This window comes from Rattus norvegicus, chromosome 3 (genome assembly GCF_021556685.1).
Source record: "Rattus norvegicus strain SHRSP/BbbUtx chromosome 3, alternate assembly SHRSP_T2T, whole genome shotgun sequence".
NCBI classification, from domain to species: domain Eukaryota; kingdom Metazoa; phylum Chordata; class Mammalia; order Rodentia; family Muridae; genus Rattus; species Rattus norvegicus.
In genome coordinates, this window is record NC_141536.1 from 12496006 (window position 1) to 12511336 (window position 15331).

Sequence of the window (15331 nt, forward strand, 5' to 3'; positions counted from 1 at the left end):
ATGGGACTTTTCTCATGTAGCTGCAGCTACGTGTGTGGGCATTTACCTTCCAGCTAAGAGCGCAGGGGTGTTAGATCCAGAGACGTGGTGTCCTAGTGTCAGACAGTCAGTGTGCTTCTCCTCAATCTGAGGGTACGTGAGCTAGGCTGGTTGCTGAAACACAGGCTCCATCTCACTACCTCAGCCTATTCTGCTTCCATGACAGGTGTTTCCTCATGGCTCATTTGATTTCCACTCTAAACCTCTTAGACTTATACCTCAGTAAAGCATAATGGTACATTTCATTCCCTGGCTATAGAACTGCCTGCGTTTGGTTATTTCCCTTTGAGGAGGTGTTTGTGCTGAAGCCGTCTAGCAATAACAGGAGTGCCCTGTAGTCGGTTTCTTCAAACCTTGACCATTGCTCACGCTGTTATCCCTCTGCCTCTGTCTGTCCCTAGTGCGGAGGGGATGAACGCTGGAGGGTATGGCAGCCTTCTGATGAACAGTGAGCAGCCCCAGGGCGAGTATGGGGTCACCGTTGCCTTTCTGCGCCTGGTCACCACTCTTGTCAAGGTACCATCTGATGCGATAATTCTGGAGCAGCTCCCTGTTACCTGCTACTGTCATCACCTTATGCGGGGCATCTGTTCTGAGCCATGGCTTCTGGGTGTTGAGAGCGGCCAGTGTGTTCCTTGGTGCCTGCTTAATGGTAGGAGCTTGTTTAGTCGTCAGAAGGTTTGCAGTGAGAGTTGAGAACTCTGTGGCTCCTGCGGTGCCTGTTAAGCTATGAAACCATCATCCATGCGCACTTTATGCCCAGCCCCAGCATGTGGCTGCATGTACCCTCCATGGTCTGGTTTCAGTGCTTACCCCACAGGAGGCACCTGCTGCTCAGTCTTCTCAGCTCCTCCTTAAGCAGATTGTAGCCAGGAGCTGATAATGGCTCGGGACTCTGAAAACTAGAGTATAGTTAGAACAAGAATTGGGAATTGGAGAGAAGTAGGGACACTTGAAGTTCATTACTGACTACTTGAACTTCTTTGACCTTGGGCAGTTCTGAATTTCTGAGAGCATCTGTGACATGGGAATGTATTCAGTCACTCCCTGACTGACGGGGTTCAGAGGCTCACACGTGGAAAGAGCTCTGCAGCCAGCCTGGGGTCCCAAGACTAATCGAAGCTTCTCAGGAGCCCAACACAAAAAGAGCAGGTTTACAGTCTGTGTGGGCTGTAGAGTAAGGTGAGGCCTGGAGACTGTAGTTCTTTCTTAGAGACCGGGGTTTAATATAAACGTTACTACACACACAGCACTCAGCACCTTGCACATATCCTTCCAGTAGAAATAAGTGAAGGCTTAGAGAGAAATCATTGAGTCAAAGTGGGAGTCGGTTTAAGATAGAGAAATTGGAATTAGTCAGCACTGTCTTAATAGAGAGAGCTTGGGGCATCAGTGCTCTCCTCCCACGCCCCATGGTAGTAGAACGTCAAGTATGGGTGACAGTCATTGTCGGTAAGCAGCTTTCTTTGTTGTCGGCAGTCCTGTGTCTGGTGAATAGGGAACGTCTGTCCTGTCAGATTAAGTTTCCTTGTGCTCTTCCATGTCAGCACCTTTGGTGACATGGTCACCTCACCTTCTTGGCTGTTTTCTTCATTCACCACATGGTTCAGTTGAAGTAGGAATTTCTGATGTCTGCTTCTATTCTTGGTTAAAGTGTTCCTGGTTCTCCTTTGGACCTGTCTATGCTTTTGAGGTTAAATCTTGAGTAATAAAGGATGCCTCCTTACGTGGCCAAGGCCCTCACAGCACGCTCTCCCTCCCATAGGGACAGCTCGGTAGTACCCAGAGCCAAGGCCTGGTGCCCTGCGTGATGTTCGTGTTGAAGGAGGTGCTTCCCAGCTATCACAAATGGCGCTACAGCTCTCACGGCGTGCGGGAGCTCATAGGTAAGGACAGCACACACCCCAGAAGGTCTGCTCCCTGGAGGCCTTCCCCTCTCTTCTTTGAGGCAGGTCATTAACACATCATCACATGTCTTTTCTGGAGTCTAGGTTGCCTGATTCTGGAGCTGATTCATGCAATACTGAACCTGTGCCAAGAGACAGAGCTGCATAGCAGGTGATGGCGGATTGTGGGGCTCAGCAGGGGAAACACTATACTGGTTGTTTCTACCCAACATGTCACCTTAGTTGAATCCTGTCTTAACTAGAATGTTTACTGTTGTGCTAAAACACCATGTCTGAAACAGCTTAGTGAGGAAAAGGTCTACTACATTCCAGTCTGTCACTGAGGAGAGTCAGGGTAGGAACCCGGAGGCAGGAGCTGAAGAAACACTGCTTACTGGCTTGCTTGGCTTTCTTTCCTGTATACCCCAGTGCCACCTGCCCTGGGATGATCCCACCCACAACAGGCCGGGCCCTCCTACACTAAGGAATAACCCCTGGGCCAATGGCGGGGCGGGTGTTTCTCGGTTGAAGTTCCCTCTTCCCAAAGGACTAACCTTTGTCAAGTTGACAAAAATTAACTAACACAAACCCAAATCTCATTCATCTCTGCTTACGGTCACTGGCCACTGGCTCAGTGTCCTTCTTCCTTCTGGACAGAAAAGGACAGATGAAGGCGCATGTCTATACACATCAATTGTTGGGGTAGTTATGAAAGATGCTGCCTGTCTGTCAGAAAGGCTGTGTAGTGCAGTGTGCCACCGCCTCAGAGGTGCCTCTTAGCGAGTCACTGCAGGTTCTAGACTGTTCTACTTTATGCACTCGCGGCACTGAAACTTATCTGTATATTCGTCGTTTTAACATTTCTGTATATTGCATGAATGGGTTAATCCTGGATTATTTAAGCAACTGTTTCATCCATTAGTGTTCAGAGTACCTTCCTTTCAGGCAGCTGGCGGGGCACCTGGGGCAGTGCTCTACTCTCTGCTTAGGAGCTCCTAGTGACTGAGACCCCTCTTTTCCAGCCACACGCCCAGCCTGCCTTCCCTCTGCATCTGCAGCCTGGCTTATACCGAGGCTGGACAGACTGTCATCAGCATCATGGGAATTGGTGTGGACACCATAGACATGGTGATGGCTGCTCAGCCCCGCAGGTAGGGCCCCCTCTGTGCCTGCCTCGTTGACCTTCAGACCCATCTTAGCCTAACGTGTAGTCGCTTTGTTTGTTTTCTCATTCCCTTTTCTCCCTCCAACTCCTTCCACACCCTCCCCTGTACACCTTCAAATTGATGTGTTGTTAAACACACAAATGCCTACACACATAACCTGCCCAGTGTGTGCTCATAAATGTATAAATACAGTCAGCTTCGTACATTTGGTGTTGCCTATATGTCTATGATTTCAGGGCTGAGCCATTTGTGTTAGATAATAAACTGGCGGCTGATCTCTGGGAAAGACTAGTTCTCCTGCTGTCTGCCTTCCTTACTTACCTGCAGTCCTTTGTTTAAGCTGGCCCACTTGAGCTTCCCTGTCTTTAGCAAGTCTATTGGTATAGTAATCCCTTCAGGGCTTGTGGAGGCCGCCAAGCTGATGGGGTACCCTGGGGGGTGTTTCCTTTCTCTTTTTGTAAAGACAATCTCATAATAGCTTTCCTGGTCCTTGCAGTTTTGTTTTGTTTTGTTTTAATAACTTTGCGGCAAGATGGTGGTGGCAGGCCTTTAATCCCAGAATTTAGGAAACAGGTAGGTGAGTCTCTGAGTTTGAAGCCAGCCTGGTCCAGAGCAGCCATGGCTACACAGAGAAACCCTGTCTCCAAACACGAAAACAAAAAACTGTGGTATTTCCTAGCTAGTGGCTGCTGCATAGCCTCTTCCCTCTCCTAGTCTGAATGGGGCTCCTACTGCAGTCTGGCTCGTGAGAGCACACCCTGACTGAGACCGTCTTATCGGAACTAACTGTGATCTCCATTTGGCACCTAGTGATGGGCCAGAAGGTCAGGGCCAGGGCCAACTGCTGATCAAGACAGTGAAGCTGGCGTTCTCTGTCACCAACAATGTTATTCGGCTGAAGCCTCCTTCTAATGTGGTGTCCCCCCTGGAACAGGCTCTCACACAGCATGGTATGTGTTTCTCTTCCTTGGGCACATGTCTGCCCATAAAGGTGTATTTAATGCTCTATGCTTACACATCAGAAATGATTTCAGCTCGTTTCTCTAGACTTGGTAACAAGGGGACCCCTTCCTATTTTATTCTGAACTCCTTCTAATGACAGTGATACTTAAGGAGGGAGACTGGGGTCATATTTCCTTGGTTCAAATTTAGGTGTTGCTCAGCTGTGTGAGAACCTCAGGCATATTTAGGGTTGGTCTCAGATTTCTCATCCAGAATGATGTAGAAGTATATGGCTCTGACCCTAGTGTCCATGGGAGACTGAGGCAGGGGAATAAACTCAGCCAGGGCTGCCTAACACATAGAGTGACTACAGTGTGAGACGTTTCTTACCTGCAGGGTGCGGGTAATGGTTCTCACTATCCCGACACGGTGATGACAAAAGTGTAGAGAGCTGACAGCCGATTGACTGTGTGCAGAGGACATAGGGCCTGGCTCATGCCCACATGAGAAGGGCCAGGGCCACCTGCTGGTGAAGACAGCAAAACTGGAGTTCTCTGTCACCAGTCCATGATAAGCCAGTCTGTATGGCAAGATCTCTCAAAACACAGACAACCCTGAAAATACAAGCACAAAAGCCCTTCAAAGCACATGGCTCACATCACAGCGAGGCTTTTATATCATGTCAAAATCACTTATGACTTGTTTTTTTCATTTGCTATGCCAGGGTCTGAACCCAGGGCTTTGTGCGTGTTAGCAGGTGCTCTAGTACTAAGTCACTGCTCTGGCACCAGTTATGGCCAGGCTGGCCTTAGATTGATTGTACAGCCAAGGATGCCCTGGGACTCCTTTTTTCTCCTGTGTTTCAATTTGTTACATATGTCATGTTTGTGTTCATCATGTCTGGGTGTCAGCTCTTTCTTTCCATTATGAGGGTTCTGGGAGTTGAACTATGGTCATCAGGTTTAGCAGCAAGCACCTTAACCCACTGTGCCTTCTCAGTGACCCCTGCCCTTCGGTTTTTAGTCTTCCTTTCTTTACCTCCAAAGTGCTGAGATTACAAGCGTGCACTACTATGTCCAGCCAAAGGGTTTTGTGTTTTCTGAATGTGTGTGTATAGAGTGTGTGGTGTGTGTGTGTGTGTGTGTGTGTGTGTGTGTGTGTGTGTGTAGAATGTATGTGTGTAGAGAGTGAGCCCGCGCGTGTGTGTGTGTGTGTAGAGTGTGTGTGTGTGTGTAAAGAGTGAGCGTGTGTGTGTGTGTAGAATGTGTGTGTGTAGAGAGTGAGTGTGTGTGTGTGTGTGTAGAGAGTGAGCATGTGTGTGTAGAGAGTGAGCGTGTGTGTATGTGTGTGTGTAGAATGTGTGTGTATAGAGTGTGTGGTGTGTGTGTGTATAGAGTGTGTGGTGTGTGTGTGTGTGTGGAATGTGCGTGTGTAGAGAGTGAGCATGTGTGTGTGTAGAATGTGTATGTGTAGAGAGTGAGCATGTGTGTGTAGAGTGTGTGTGTGTGTGTGAGTGTGTGTAGAATGTGTGTGTGTGTGTAGAATGTGCGTGTGTAGAGAGTGAGCGTGTGTGTGTGTGTGTGTGAGCGTGTGTGTGTGTGTGTGTAGAGAGTGAGCATGTGTGTGTAGAGAGTGAGCGTGTGTGTATGTGTGTGTGTAGAATGTGTGTGTATAGAGTGTGTGGTATGTGTGTATAGAGTGTGTGGTGTGTGTGTGTGTGGAATGTGCGTGTGTAGAGAGTGAGCATGTGTGTGTAGAATGTGTATGTGTAGAGAGTGAGCATGTGTGTGTAGAGTGTGTGTGTGTGTATAGAGTGAGCGTGTGTGTGTGTGAGTGTGTGTGTAGAATGTGTGTGTGTGTGTGTAGAATGTGTGTGTGTGTGTAGAATGTGCGTGTGTAGAGAGTGAGCGTGTGTGTGTGTGTGTGTGTGTGTGTGTGTGTGTGTGTGTGTAGAGTGTGTGGTGTGTGTGCACGCGCCCGAAGGTGGAGGTCAGACTGTGGGACTTGGCTCTCTCCCACCAGCATGTGGGTTTGGAGGATTGACTCAGCCTTTACCGCTGGACAGTCTCACCATCTCCTGCTGACGGGTTCTTTTACTTTTTTTTTTTTTTTTTTTTAATTTCAGTACAGTGCCTTTTATAACCTATTTATTAAACATTTCTTTTAAAACATATCTTTGCATTAATGCAATGTATTGACCTGTTTATCCCCACATCCTGGTTATCTCTTTGCTGCTGAGAACAGGACTGAGCTGGCCACCTGAGCTTAGTCCGCCCAGTGGATGGTGTTTGGGAAGAACTGTAATGGGTTCCTGGCTCTCTGTTTGCTTTCCTTTAGGTGCCCATGGGAACAACCTTATTGCTGTCCTAGCCAAGTACATCTACCACAGACATGACCCAGCTTTGCCACGCCTGGCCATCCAGCTGCTGAAACGTTTGGCCACGGTAGGCTCCAGGTCGCTAGCTAGAGTTGGGAGGCATAAGCTTCCCTGCTGCTCTCCAGCTCTTGCCCACTGAGTGTCATTTCCTACTCCTGCGTACGTGTTTGCATGGGGTGTGCACCAAGTCTAGAGATGTGGGATCCCCAAACTAGAGGTCCAGGAGGTTGCGAGCTGCCTGACGCACCTGCTAGGGGTCAGACGCACTCGTCTGTAAGAGCAGCGCTGCTCTCATCGCTGAGTCGGCTCTCCATGGCAATTTTTCTTCTTAGACTTACTGATTTTATGTGTGTGTGTCTGCGTGTGTATGTAAGTACACACACTACCTGTGTGCCTGTGCCCAGAGAATTGGGGACAAGGAATTGGATCCCATGGAACTGCAGTTACAGATGGTATAAGCTACCGTGTGGGTGCTGGGAACCAACTCTGACTTCTATACAAGAGCAGGTTGGGGTTTTGAGACAGTCTCACATCCATGCTAGCCTGAAACTCATAGAGATCTGCCTGCCTCTGCCTCCTGACTCTGGAATCAAAGGTGTGCGCCACCATGTCTGGCTGAGAGCAAGTATTAACAAACACTGTGCCGTCTCTCCAGCCCCTGCACCTTTTACTCTTAACATCAAATTTTATATCCTTCCATCAGTCTAAAAGAAAGGTATCTCCTCATTTTTTACTTAATTCAGACTTGAGAAACATTTAGCGTGTGCGTCTGCATGCACATGGGTTCCAAAGGCAGGTCAGCAGTGGGTGTCTTCCTCGGTCGTGCCGTAAGACGGTCGCATCGAGTCTGGGGCTTGTCAGTTGGCTGCACTGGCTCATCAGCACCCACAGTCCTCTGGCTTCTGCCTCTGCAGTACTAGGATTACCGGTCCGTCTAGCCCAGCTCTTACACAGTCCTAAGGATCGGGACTCGTCTTCATGCTTGTACGGCAAGCACGTCACTGGTGTCTCTCCAGCACTTACTGCCTTCTTCGTCTCTTTCTTCTGTAAATTCTTTCGGACCTAGAACCTCAAACCTGTGTGTCCTGGTCTCCAGGTAGCCCCAATGTCAGTGTATGCTTGCCTGGGCAGTGACGCAGCTGCCATCCGTGATGCCTTCCTGACCCGCCTTCAGAGCAAGATTGAGGACATGCGCATCAAAGTCATGATCCTGGAGTTCCTTACAGTGGCTGTGGAGACCCAGCCAGGCCTCATCGAGCTGTTTCTGAATCTGGAGGTGAAGGACGGCAGCAGTGGCTCCAAGGTCAGCCTGCACTTTGTTAAAGCTGGGTGAGGGCTTTTTGGCAGCACTGTCCTGGAACTTGAACGCCCCCTGTCCTGCTGTAGGAATTCAGCCTTGGCGTGTGGAGTTGTCTCCATGTGGTGCTGGAGCTGATCGACTCCCAGCAGCAGGATCGATACTGGTGCCCACCTCTGCTGCACCGTGCAGCCATCGCCTTCCTTCACGCCCTGTGGCAGGACCGTAGGGACAGTGCCATGCTCGTCCTCAGAACCAAGTATGTCCCCTTGGGTGCTAGCTGATGCATGAGCTTGCCTGATCTTGTCTATAAAATGAAGTAGGTTTCTTGTGAGTTCACCAGATTATGCATGGAATACTTACTTAGCACACAGTTCAGTACCAGGGTCTCTTAGATGTCTTTTTCTTTCTTTTATTCTTTTTATTCATTTATTTGCTTTTTGGGTACAGGGTCACAAGTAGGATTGGGTGACCTGGAGCATGCTATGTAGACCTGCAGCCCTCTGCTTCCCACTTGCAGAGATTAAAGGTTTTGATCACCACACCTGGCTAGGGTTTTTGTGTTTTGCTTTTTTAAAGTTATTTTTATTTTATATTCATTGGTGTTTTACCTGTATGTACGTCTGTGTGTGGGCATCAGATCCCCTGGAACTGGAGTTACAGACAGATGTGAAGTAACTAACATGTGGTTGCTGGGGAATTGAACTCAGGACCTCTGGAAGAGCAGTCCGTGCTCTTAACCGCTGAGCCATCTCTCCAGCTCTTGTTTTCATTTTTTAAATAGTTAAAAAACAAAGGGTAGTTTTGTGGTTGTTTCGTTTTGTTTTTTAGGTTTTTCTGTGGGTTGTAAGCACATGTCACAGAGCTAAGTGTGGACATAGGACAACATGTCTGGCTTCTATGATGTGGGTCCTGGGAACTGAACTCAGATCATCAGTGTTGGCGGTTGTCTCTTGCACTCTTATTTTATTCTCTCTTTTTTGTTGTTTGTTTGTTTGGTTGGTTGGTTGGTTGGTTTGGTTTTGGGTTTTTTGAGGTGGTTTCTCTGTGTAGCCCTGGCTGTCCTGGAACTCACTCTGTAGAGTGGGCTGGCCTCTGCCTCTTCCTCTCACGTGCTGGGATGAAAGACTTGTGCAGCTACTGCCTGGCTCCCAATTGCACTTGTTAAGTGGAAGATGCAGTTTTATTTATGGACTTTTTATGTTTACATAAGAATAATTGATTTATGAGAAACATTTTAGGTTTGGGATATTAAAGCATGAAAAAATACCAGCATGGGGGACCAGAGGCATCTCAACACGTGTTTTTATCCTAGACCCAGGTTTTGGGAGAATTTAACGAGTCCGCTGTTTGGAACTCTCTCTCCTCCTTCAGAGACATCTGAGGTGAGCTCTGTGGAGGGCAGGGCAGAGGCATTAAGGAAAGGACCCTGCCTCAGGTTACAGCAGCCCCATCTGCAGAGCAGTGCTTGCCTCCTGTCCTCTGGGAAACAGACGGACATGGCTGCTCTGTTGCTCTAGCAACTCCACACTGGACACGGCGCCCTGTCCAGTGGCCTCTGCCTTTCGCTTCCCAGGAAGCAGAGTTTAATGTTTTCTGAGCGTTAGGCCCTTTCTGGCACCAGGTGGGTGTGGAGGTTTGTTACATGTGATTGGTGTGTTTTCCCTCCCTCCACAGCCCAGCATCCTGGAAACCTGTGCCCTCATCATGAAGATAATATGTTTGGAGATCTACTATGTAGTTAAGTGAGTCCGTCCCCCTTCCGGGGGTGTTGTTGTTGTTGTTATTTAGTACTAGGGCTCAAACTCTGGGCATTTTCATGCTGAGCAAGTGCTTCACCAATGAGCCATGTCCCTAGCCCCCTCCCATGGGATTTTAACCAAAGATGGGGGGGTGGGAGATGGTGGGGACCTATCACAGAATGCGTGGTCGGTAAGCAGGGCACACAAGAGGATGGTCAGGCCCATTTATGGAGGGTCAGTGTCCTGACCAGGGCACTGGTGGCATTTATGCTGTCAGAAGAGTTGTGCAGTAGGTTTTGGGTTGCTGGGATTTGATGGAGTTAGAGGCTTTTCTGAAAAGGCCTCAGTTTCGCTCGTTCCTTGGGACCTGACCCTAGAGCTGGCTGCCATGTGCCCATCTCAGCTCCATGCACTTCTGAACCCTGACTCTGGTTTGTATGTTGTATAGGGGTTCATTGGACCAGTCATTAAAAGATACACTCAAGAAGTTTTCCAGTGAGAAACGCTTTGCCTACTGGTCGGGGTACGTCAAGTCTCTGGCAGTTTACATGGCTGAGACAGAGGGCAACAGCTGCACGTCCTTGCTAGAGTATCAGATGCTGGTGTCCGCCTGGAGGACGCTTCTCATCGTTGCTACCAGTCACGTAAGCCTCCCAGCCTCCTGGCTCTGCTTTAGTGGGAAGCGGTGATCTGCTGAGCTGCCTAGCTCGTGCAGCTCCTAGGATAGTAAACCAGAGTTCGTCCCTGAAATGCAGACACTGTACGCCAAGAGATGAGGATGGGCAGGCTTGGGGACAGGACACAGAAGCAGTTCCAAACCCGTCAGATAGCCTGAAGGATAGGTCTAGGGAGCACCTTTGCCCCTGGGGCTGTGCCTTCTGGATGCTGTAGATGTCTGTGATTCATCTGAGGCTGCAGCTGCGGTAGGCCCAGATCTCTTAGAGTGCTGTGTTTTTCCGTTGGTTCTAGGAAAAGGACGAAGGCCATTGTCTCTTCACTGTATAGTGAGTCTTAAAATTTTTTACTTATTATTAGTGTATGCACATGTGTGGAGGTCGGAAACAGATTTGGGGGTCAGTCCCACCTTTATGTGAACCCCGGCCATCAGGCTTATGCAGCAAGTGCCTTCCTTACCAGTGAGCATAGAGAGAAAGCTGGTGTTTGGGAAGAGTTTGCACCATTCTTGGCATCTTTCGGTTTGGCACTGTTTGTTTTGCTATAGCACGTGGTGTTGAACTGTTCTTCCTCAAGGCATCTGGACCTTATCTTACTTAATTACAATTGGACCTTGGCATGGGTCTCCTCATTCCAAAAACCTTGCCCATCTGTCTGACTTGTTCTCCAGCATGCAGTCTGCCTTTAGACCCCTGAGCCTGCAGACCACTGCAAGGCTTGCCTGTCTGATAGGGGAATGTCCATGTTGCTGCCTTTCGAATACAACAGTAGCCTGGGGCGGTGCACAGCCTTAATCCCAGTACTCGCTGTGCAGGCAGGTGAATCTCGAAAGTTCCAGGCTAGCCTGGTCTACAGAGTGAGTTCCAGGACAGCTAGAGCTACACAGTGAGCCCCTTCTCTAGGGGAAGAAAAGGAGTTCAAGCAAACAGCAGTTCTTAAGTTGTACCTCTGTTCTCTGCCTTCTGGAAACTGACCTGATGAACCTTAATTCCCTCCCTCCCTCCCTCCCTCCCTCCCTCCCTCCCTCCCTCCCTCCCTTCCTCCCTCCCTCCCTCCCTGCCATGACTACTAAAATATTTGTTCCATACCTGCAGGCACCAGAGATATTATAGCTGGACTTTGGCTGCTTCTCCTCCCCTTTTCTTCTACCCTTCCAACCCTGTAACACTAGATAGGAGAGAGGAAAGGATAGACAGGAAAGAGATCCCTGAATAAAAAGTCAGGGGTCAGACAGGAGGCAGCATTATCATTAGACTACTTCCTGCTGATTAGAGGCATACAAGTTCCTAGGGGCAAGTTTGATCTTTGCCGTAGAATATCTGATTTCTTCTTGTTGTTTCTTCTTTACACACGACTACCCAACAACCCACCTATGGGACTGTAGCATTTATATGCCCTCTGAAAAGTCCCCAGGATTCCCAGTGTCCCACACAACTGCAGAAACTATCTGCAGTTGTCAAACCTTAACCCTGCCAGACTACAAGGCAAATCGTAGTCAGGGGCTGTGGACTCTCTGAAGTACCCCCATATTCCACACCTGGGAGTAAAACAAAAGCACATTCTTAAACATTTCTGTTTGTTTAAAGAAATCAAAACTCCAGAACTATCGCTACAGGATAAGCAGTAGTAGGCAGGGAAGCCTGGTCACATGGTGAGGACAGCAGGAGAAAGATGGCCCACCTGCAGAATCAGCTAACTCTGCTCCTAGAGCCTCACAGAGACTCAGCTCCCTGCTTGGGATCTTTTTCCTGGTGCCTCAGTTGCCTTTCCAGTCTTGATAGGAGAGTTTCTAATTAGTCTTAAAGCAACTTGTTATGCTGTGCTAATTGATATGCCTGGGAGGGAGGCCTGCTCTTTTTTTAATGGAAATGGAGAAGAAGGGGGGAGGAGGACTCAGAGGAGTTGGGGGGAGGGGCTTTTGTTGTGACGTAATGTATGAAAGCATGGGGGGGAGGGGTGCTGAGCGATGGTGGTACATGCCTTTAATCCTGGCACTCCAGTGGCAGAGGCAGGTGGATCTTTGAGTTTGAGACCAGCCTAGTCTACAAAGTCAGTTACTGGACCACCAGGGCTACATAGAGACACTATATGTTAAGAAGGAAAGAGAGATGAGGACTTAGTTATAAATTTACAGATGAAAATGTAACATGAGATTGTACTACTTGTGTAAGAGTAGTCATGGTGGCCTCTGAAGTAATGCCCCAGACACATAAGTATGTGAAGCAGCCTCAAGCAGAGAGCCTGTCAGGCAAGAAGTCTAGGCAGATGAAGTTGCAGGTGTCAAGTGCAGGAGGAGAAAGCTCTCGGTACGTACAGAAACCATTGAAGAGCCACTTGTAGTTGGCACATGCTAACGGGGCAGCTGAGGCACAGAGGAACATGAGTTAGGGACCGGCGACATAACTTGGTGAGACCAGTTTCAAACAACCCAAGAGAGGGAGGTTGTGGGGAGGGCTGCACTACAGTGAGCACTGGTGGGGCTGCAGGTCAGAAGGCAGGTGACCTTCCTGAGCCTTGGGAAGCCTGTGAAGAGTGCCGAGCCTGTACAGGGAGGATGTTTGTAATTCTGCCGAGGAGGCCAGTGTGGGCTTGATTCTGAGCAGACGTCAGGGGAGCCAAAAATCTGCAAGGCTTGAAGCGTCATTCTCATCAGGGCCCTGATGACATTCCAATTGGAAATGGCCTCATGAAGGCCTTCATTTCTTGGCTCCTAAAGTCTGTCCCTGAACATAATCATCCCACCCATTGCAGGCAGACATCATGAACTTGACTGACGTGGCAGTGCGGCGCCAGCTTTTTCTTGATGTGCTTGACGGGACCAAAGCATTAGTAAGTATCCCTGAGAGTCTCCCTTCCCCTGAGGTCACAGAGCGAGCTCACGGTCCGGCAGTCGGTCAGGGCTCAAATGGCCTGGGAGGTAGTGAGGAGGTGCCCAGCACCTTGCACTTGTGAGAGGCCAGCGTTAGGCAAGGAGGGCACGGGGCAAAGATACTCTGTATCTTTGCAGCGATGTCTGCTTCTAAGCAGCCAGACTCCTGACTCTCTGCTGTTCCTCTCTTCAGCTCCTTGTGGCAACATCAGTGAACTGCCTCCGGCTGGGCTCCATGATGTGCACTCTGCTGCTCATCCTCCTGCGGCAGTGGAAGAGGTGAGTGCACCCCGAGAGGTGACCTGAGGCTCCATCTGCCCCAGCACTGCCTGCCCACCCTTTCTGACAACCCTTCCTTTCCAGGAGGGGACAAGGGGGCTTGTATACTTTACAGGGAATGGAGCAACTCAGCAGACAAGCCTGCAGTGAGGGAAACTGCTTGTGGCTTCTGAGGGGCAGGGGACAGTGAGTGAGGCATGCTCCTCTGCCTTGTTCTTTCAGAGAGCTGGGTGCTGTGGATAAAATCCTTGGGCCCTTGACAGAGGTCCTGGAAGGGGTGCTCCAGGCAGACCAGCAGCTCATGGAGAAGACCAAGGCCAAGGTGTTCTCTGCATTCATCACAGTGTTACAGATGAAGGAGCTTCGAGGTGAGCACCAGCGCCTAACACGGGCCACACGCACTTGCTGTGAGACTTGAGATTTCAGTGTTGGGATTTCTACCCCAGGATACTTTCTTTCCCACCATCCCTTCCCCTCCCAGTAGTGTGGCGCCCTTCCTCTTGGTACACAACTGCCTTTCCAGCCCCTGCCTAGGAAGAAAGCCTTGGTGTGCGGTCAGAATGGCCTTCCTTGTGTGCCAGCACCCTTCCCGTCTGTTCTGCAGTAAGCGAAATCCCCCAGTACTCCCAGCTGGTGCTGAATGTCTGCGAGACCCTCCAGGAAGAGGTGATTGCACTCTTTGACCAGACCCGCCACAGCCTGGCATCAGGCAGTGCTGCCGAAGACAAAGACAGCATGGAAACAGATGACTGCCCTCGGCCCCGGCACAAGGACCAGCGTGACGGGGTGAGGGAAGGTGGGAACCTGAGGAACCCAGAGCCCCGGGGGCTCAGGGCTTTGAGGGAAGCACTTGGAGAGGCGTGGCTTCCAGCCATGTCAGCATTATCAGGCAGGCATCGTGGGCCAGGGAGATTGGACCACGAAGAGTGTGAGCGGTTTCAGGTCAGCATCTTCTGTGTAAGCCCCGGCTGGTGTGAGCAAAGTAAAGTGAGGGCGGGGTGGGCTGCTTTAGAGGGCAGACACAGGCTCCTTAACCTCAGGACTCAGGAAGAGGTAACGGATACAGTGTGGAACAGTCTTTCCTTTGGTGGGGGCAGGACTGAAGAAGGTTTCTCCATAACAGCCCTGGCTTCCTGGGACTTGCTTTATGGGCCAGGCTGACCTACAACCTACAGAGGTCTGTTGCCCTTTGTCCTCTTGCCTCTGTCTTCTCCGCCCAATAGCCGGGATTAAAGGCACACTCGACCACGCCTGCCTAGAACCATGGTTTTAAGCTGGGTATCACGACCGCTAGGTTATTTGGTCACTACCAGCTTTTTTTTTTTTTTTTTTTTTTTTTTTTTGAGGTAGAGTCCTACTTTGTAGCCCAGGCTAGCCTCTTAACTTCCTGCCTCAGCCTCCTGAGTGCTAGAGTTACAGGTGTGTACACTAGTTCTCAAGAGAATTTCAGGTATGTTTTACATGGGGTGAAAGCAGGTACTATTAGAGGGAAACAGGAAGTGTGCTGATGCTGGGGAGTCTTAGTGCCTTGGTATGGGCAGTAGTCACAACTAAGTGTGTGTTATTCTTGAAGTAGAGTCTCTCCTGAGCCAGGCGCTCATGGTTCTCAGGCAGACTAAAACCTAGGAAGTCTACTGAGTGTTGGCATGCATCAAAGCTGGAGAACTCCTGCCTTGTTATGTGGCTACTAGTACCAAACTCCAGTCCTTAGGCATGGATAGCATGTACTAACATGTGTTTTGTCTGCATATGTGTTAGTGTACACACACGCACACACACACATGCATGCACACACACGCACGCGCACAGTACATGCTCTGGAACTGGAGTTAGATAGTTATATGTCACGGGGAGTTCTGTTCTGGTTCTATTTGCTGATCAGAGCTCCACCCCTAGCTGTGTTACTATTGCCAACTGTGGCTCCTGAGGAAAGGGGCCGTTTCTTTAAGGGTGTGACCCCTGCTCAGTGGACTGTGCTCCAGGGTCCAGCAACACAATGGACTCACTGTGTTTCTTGCTGGTAGTTTTTTTGTTTTGTTTTGGACAGGGTCTGACTATG

General features: G+C 49.6%; 1 protein-coding gene across 4 annotated transcripts in view; it reads left to right on the forward strand.

The window, feature by feature from the left end:
* The window catches only part of Nup188 (nucleoporin 188), a 56349-nt gene that overhangs the window by 36322 nt on the left and 4696 nt on the right, over positions 1–15331 (forward strand). For all 4 annotated transcript variants that reach the window (XM_087653536.1, NM_001427655.1, XM_087653537.1 and 1 more), the window contains exons 20-34: positions 441–555; positions 1805–1925; positions 2031–2097; positions 2948–3076; positions 3902–4041; positions 6371–6477; positions 7507–7713; positions 7797–7966; positions 9023–9092; positions 9385–9452; positions 9898–10093; positions 12876–12953; positions 13187–13272; positions 13495–13640; positions 13877–14058. In XM_087653536.1, coding sequence (XP_087509662.1) covers positions 441–555; positions 1805–1925; positions 2031–2097; positions 2948–3076; positions 3902–4041; positions 6371–6477; positions 7507–7713; positions 7797–7966; positions 9023–9092; positions 9385–9452; positions 9898–10093; positions 12876–12953; positions 13187–13272; positions 13495–13640; positions 13877–14058 — 1882 coding nt within the window. The remainder of the gene's footprint in view (positions 1–440; positions 556–1804; positions 1926–2030; positions 2098–2947; positions 3077–3901; positions 4042–6370; positions 6478–7506; positions 7714–7796; positions 7967–9022; positions 9093–9384; positions 9453–9897; positions 10094–12875; positions 12954–13186; positions 13273–13494; positions 13641–13876; positions 14059–15331) is intronic.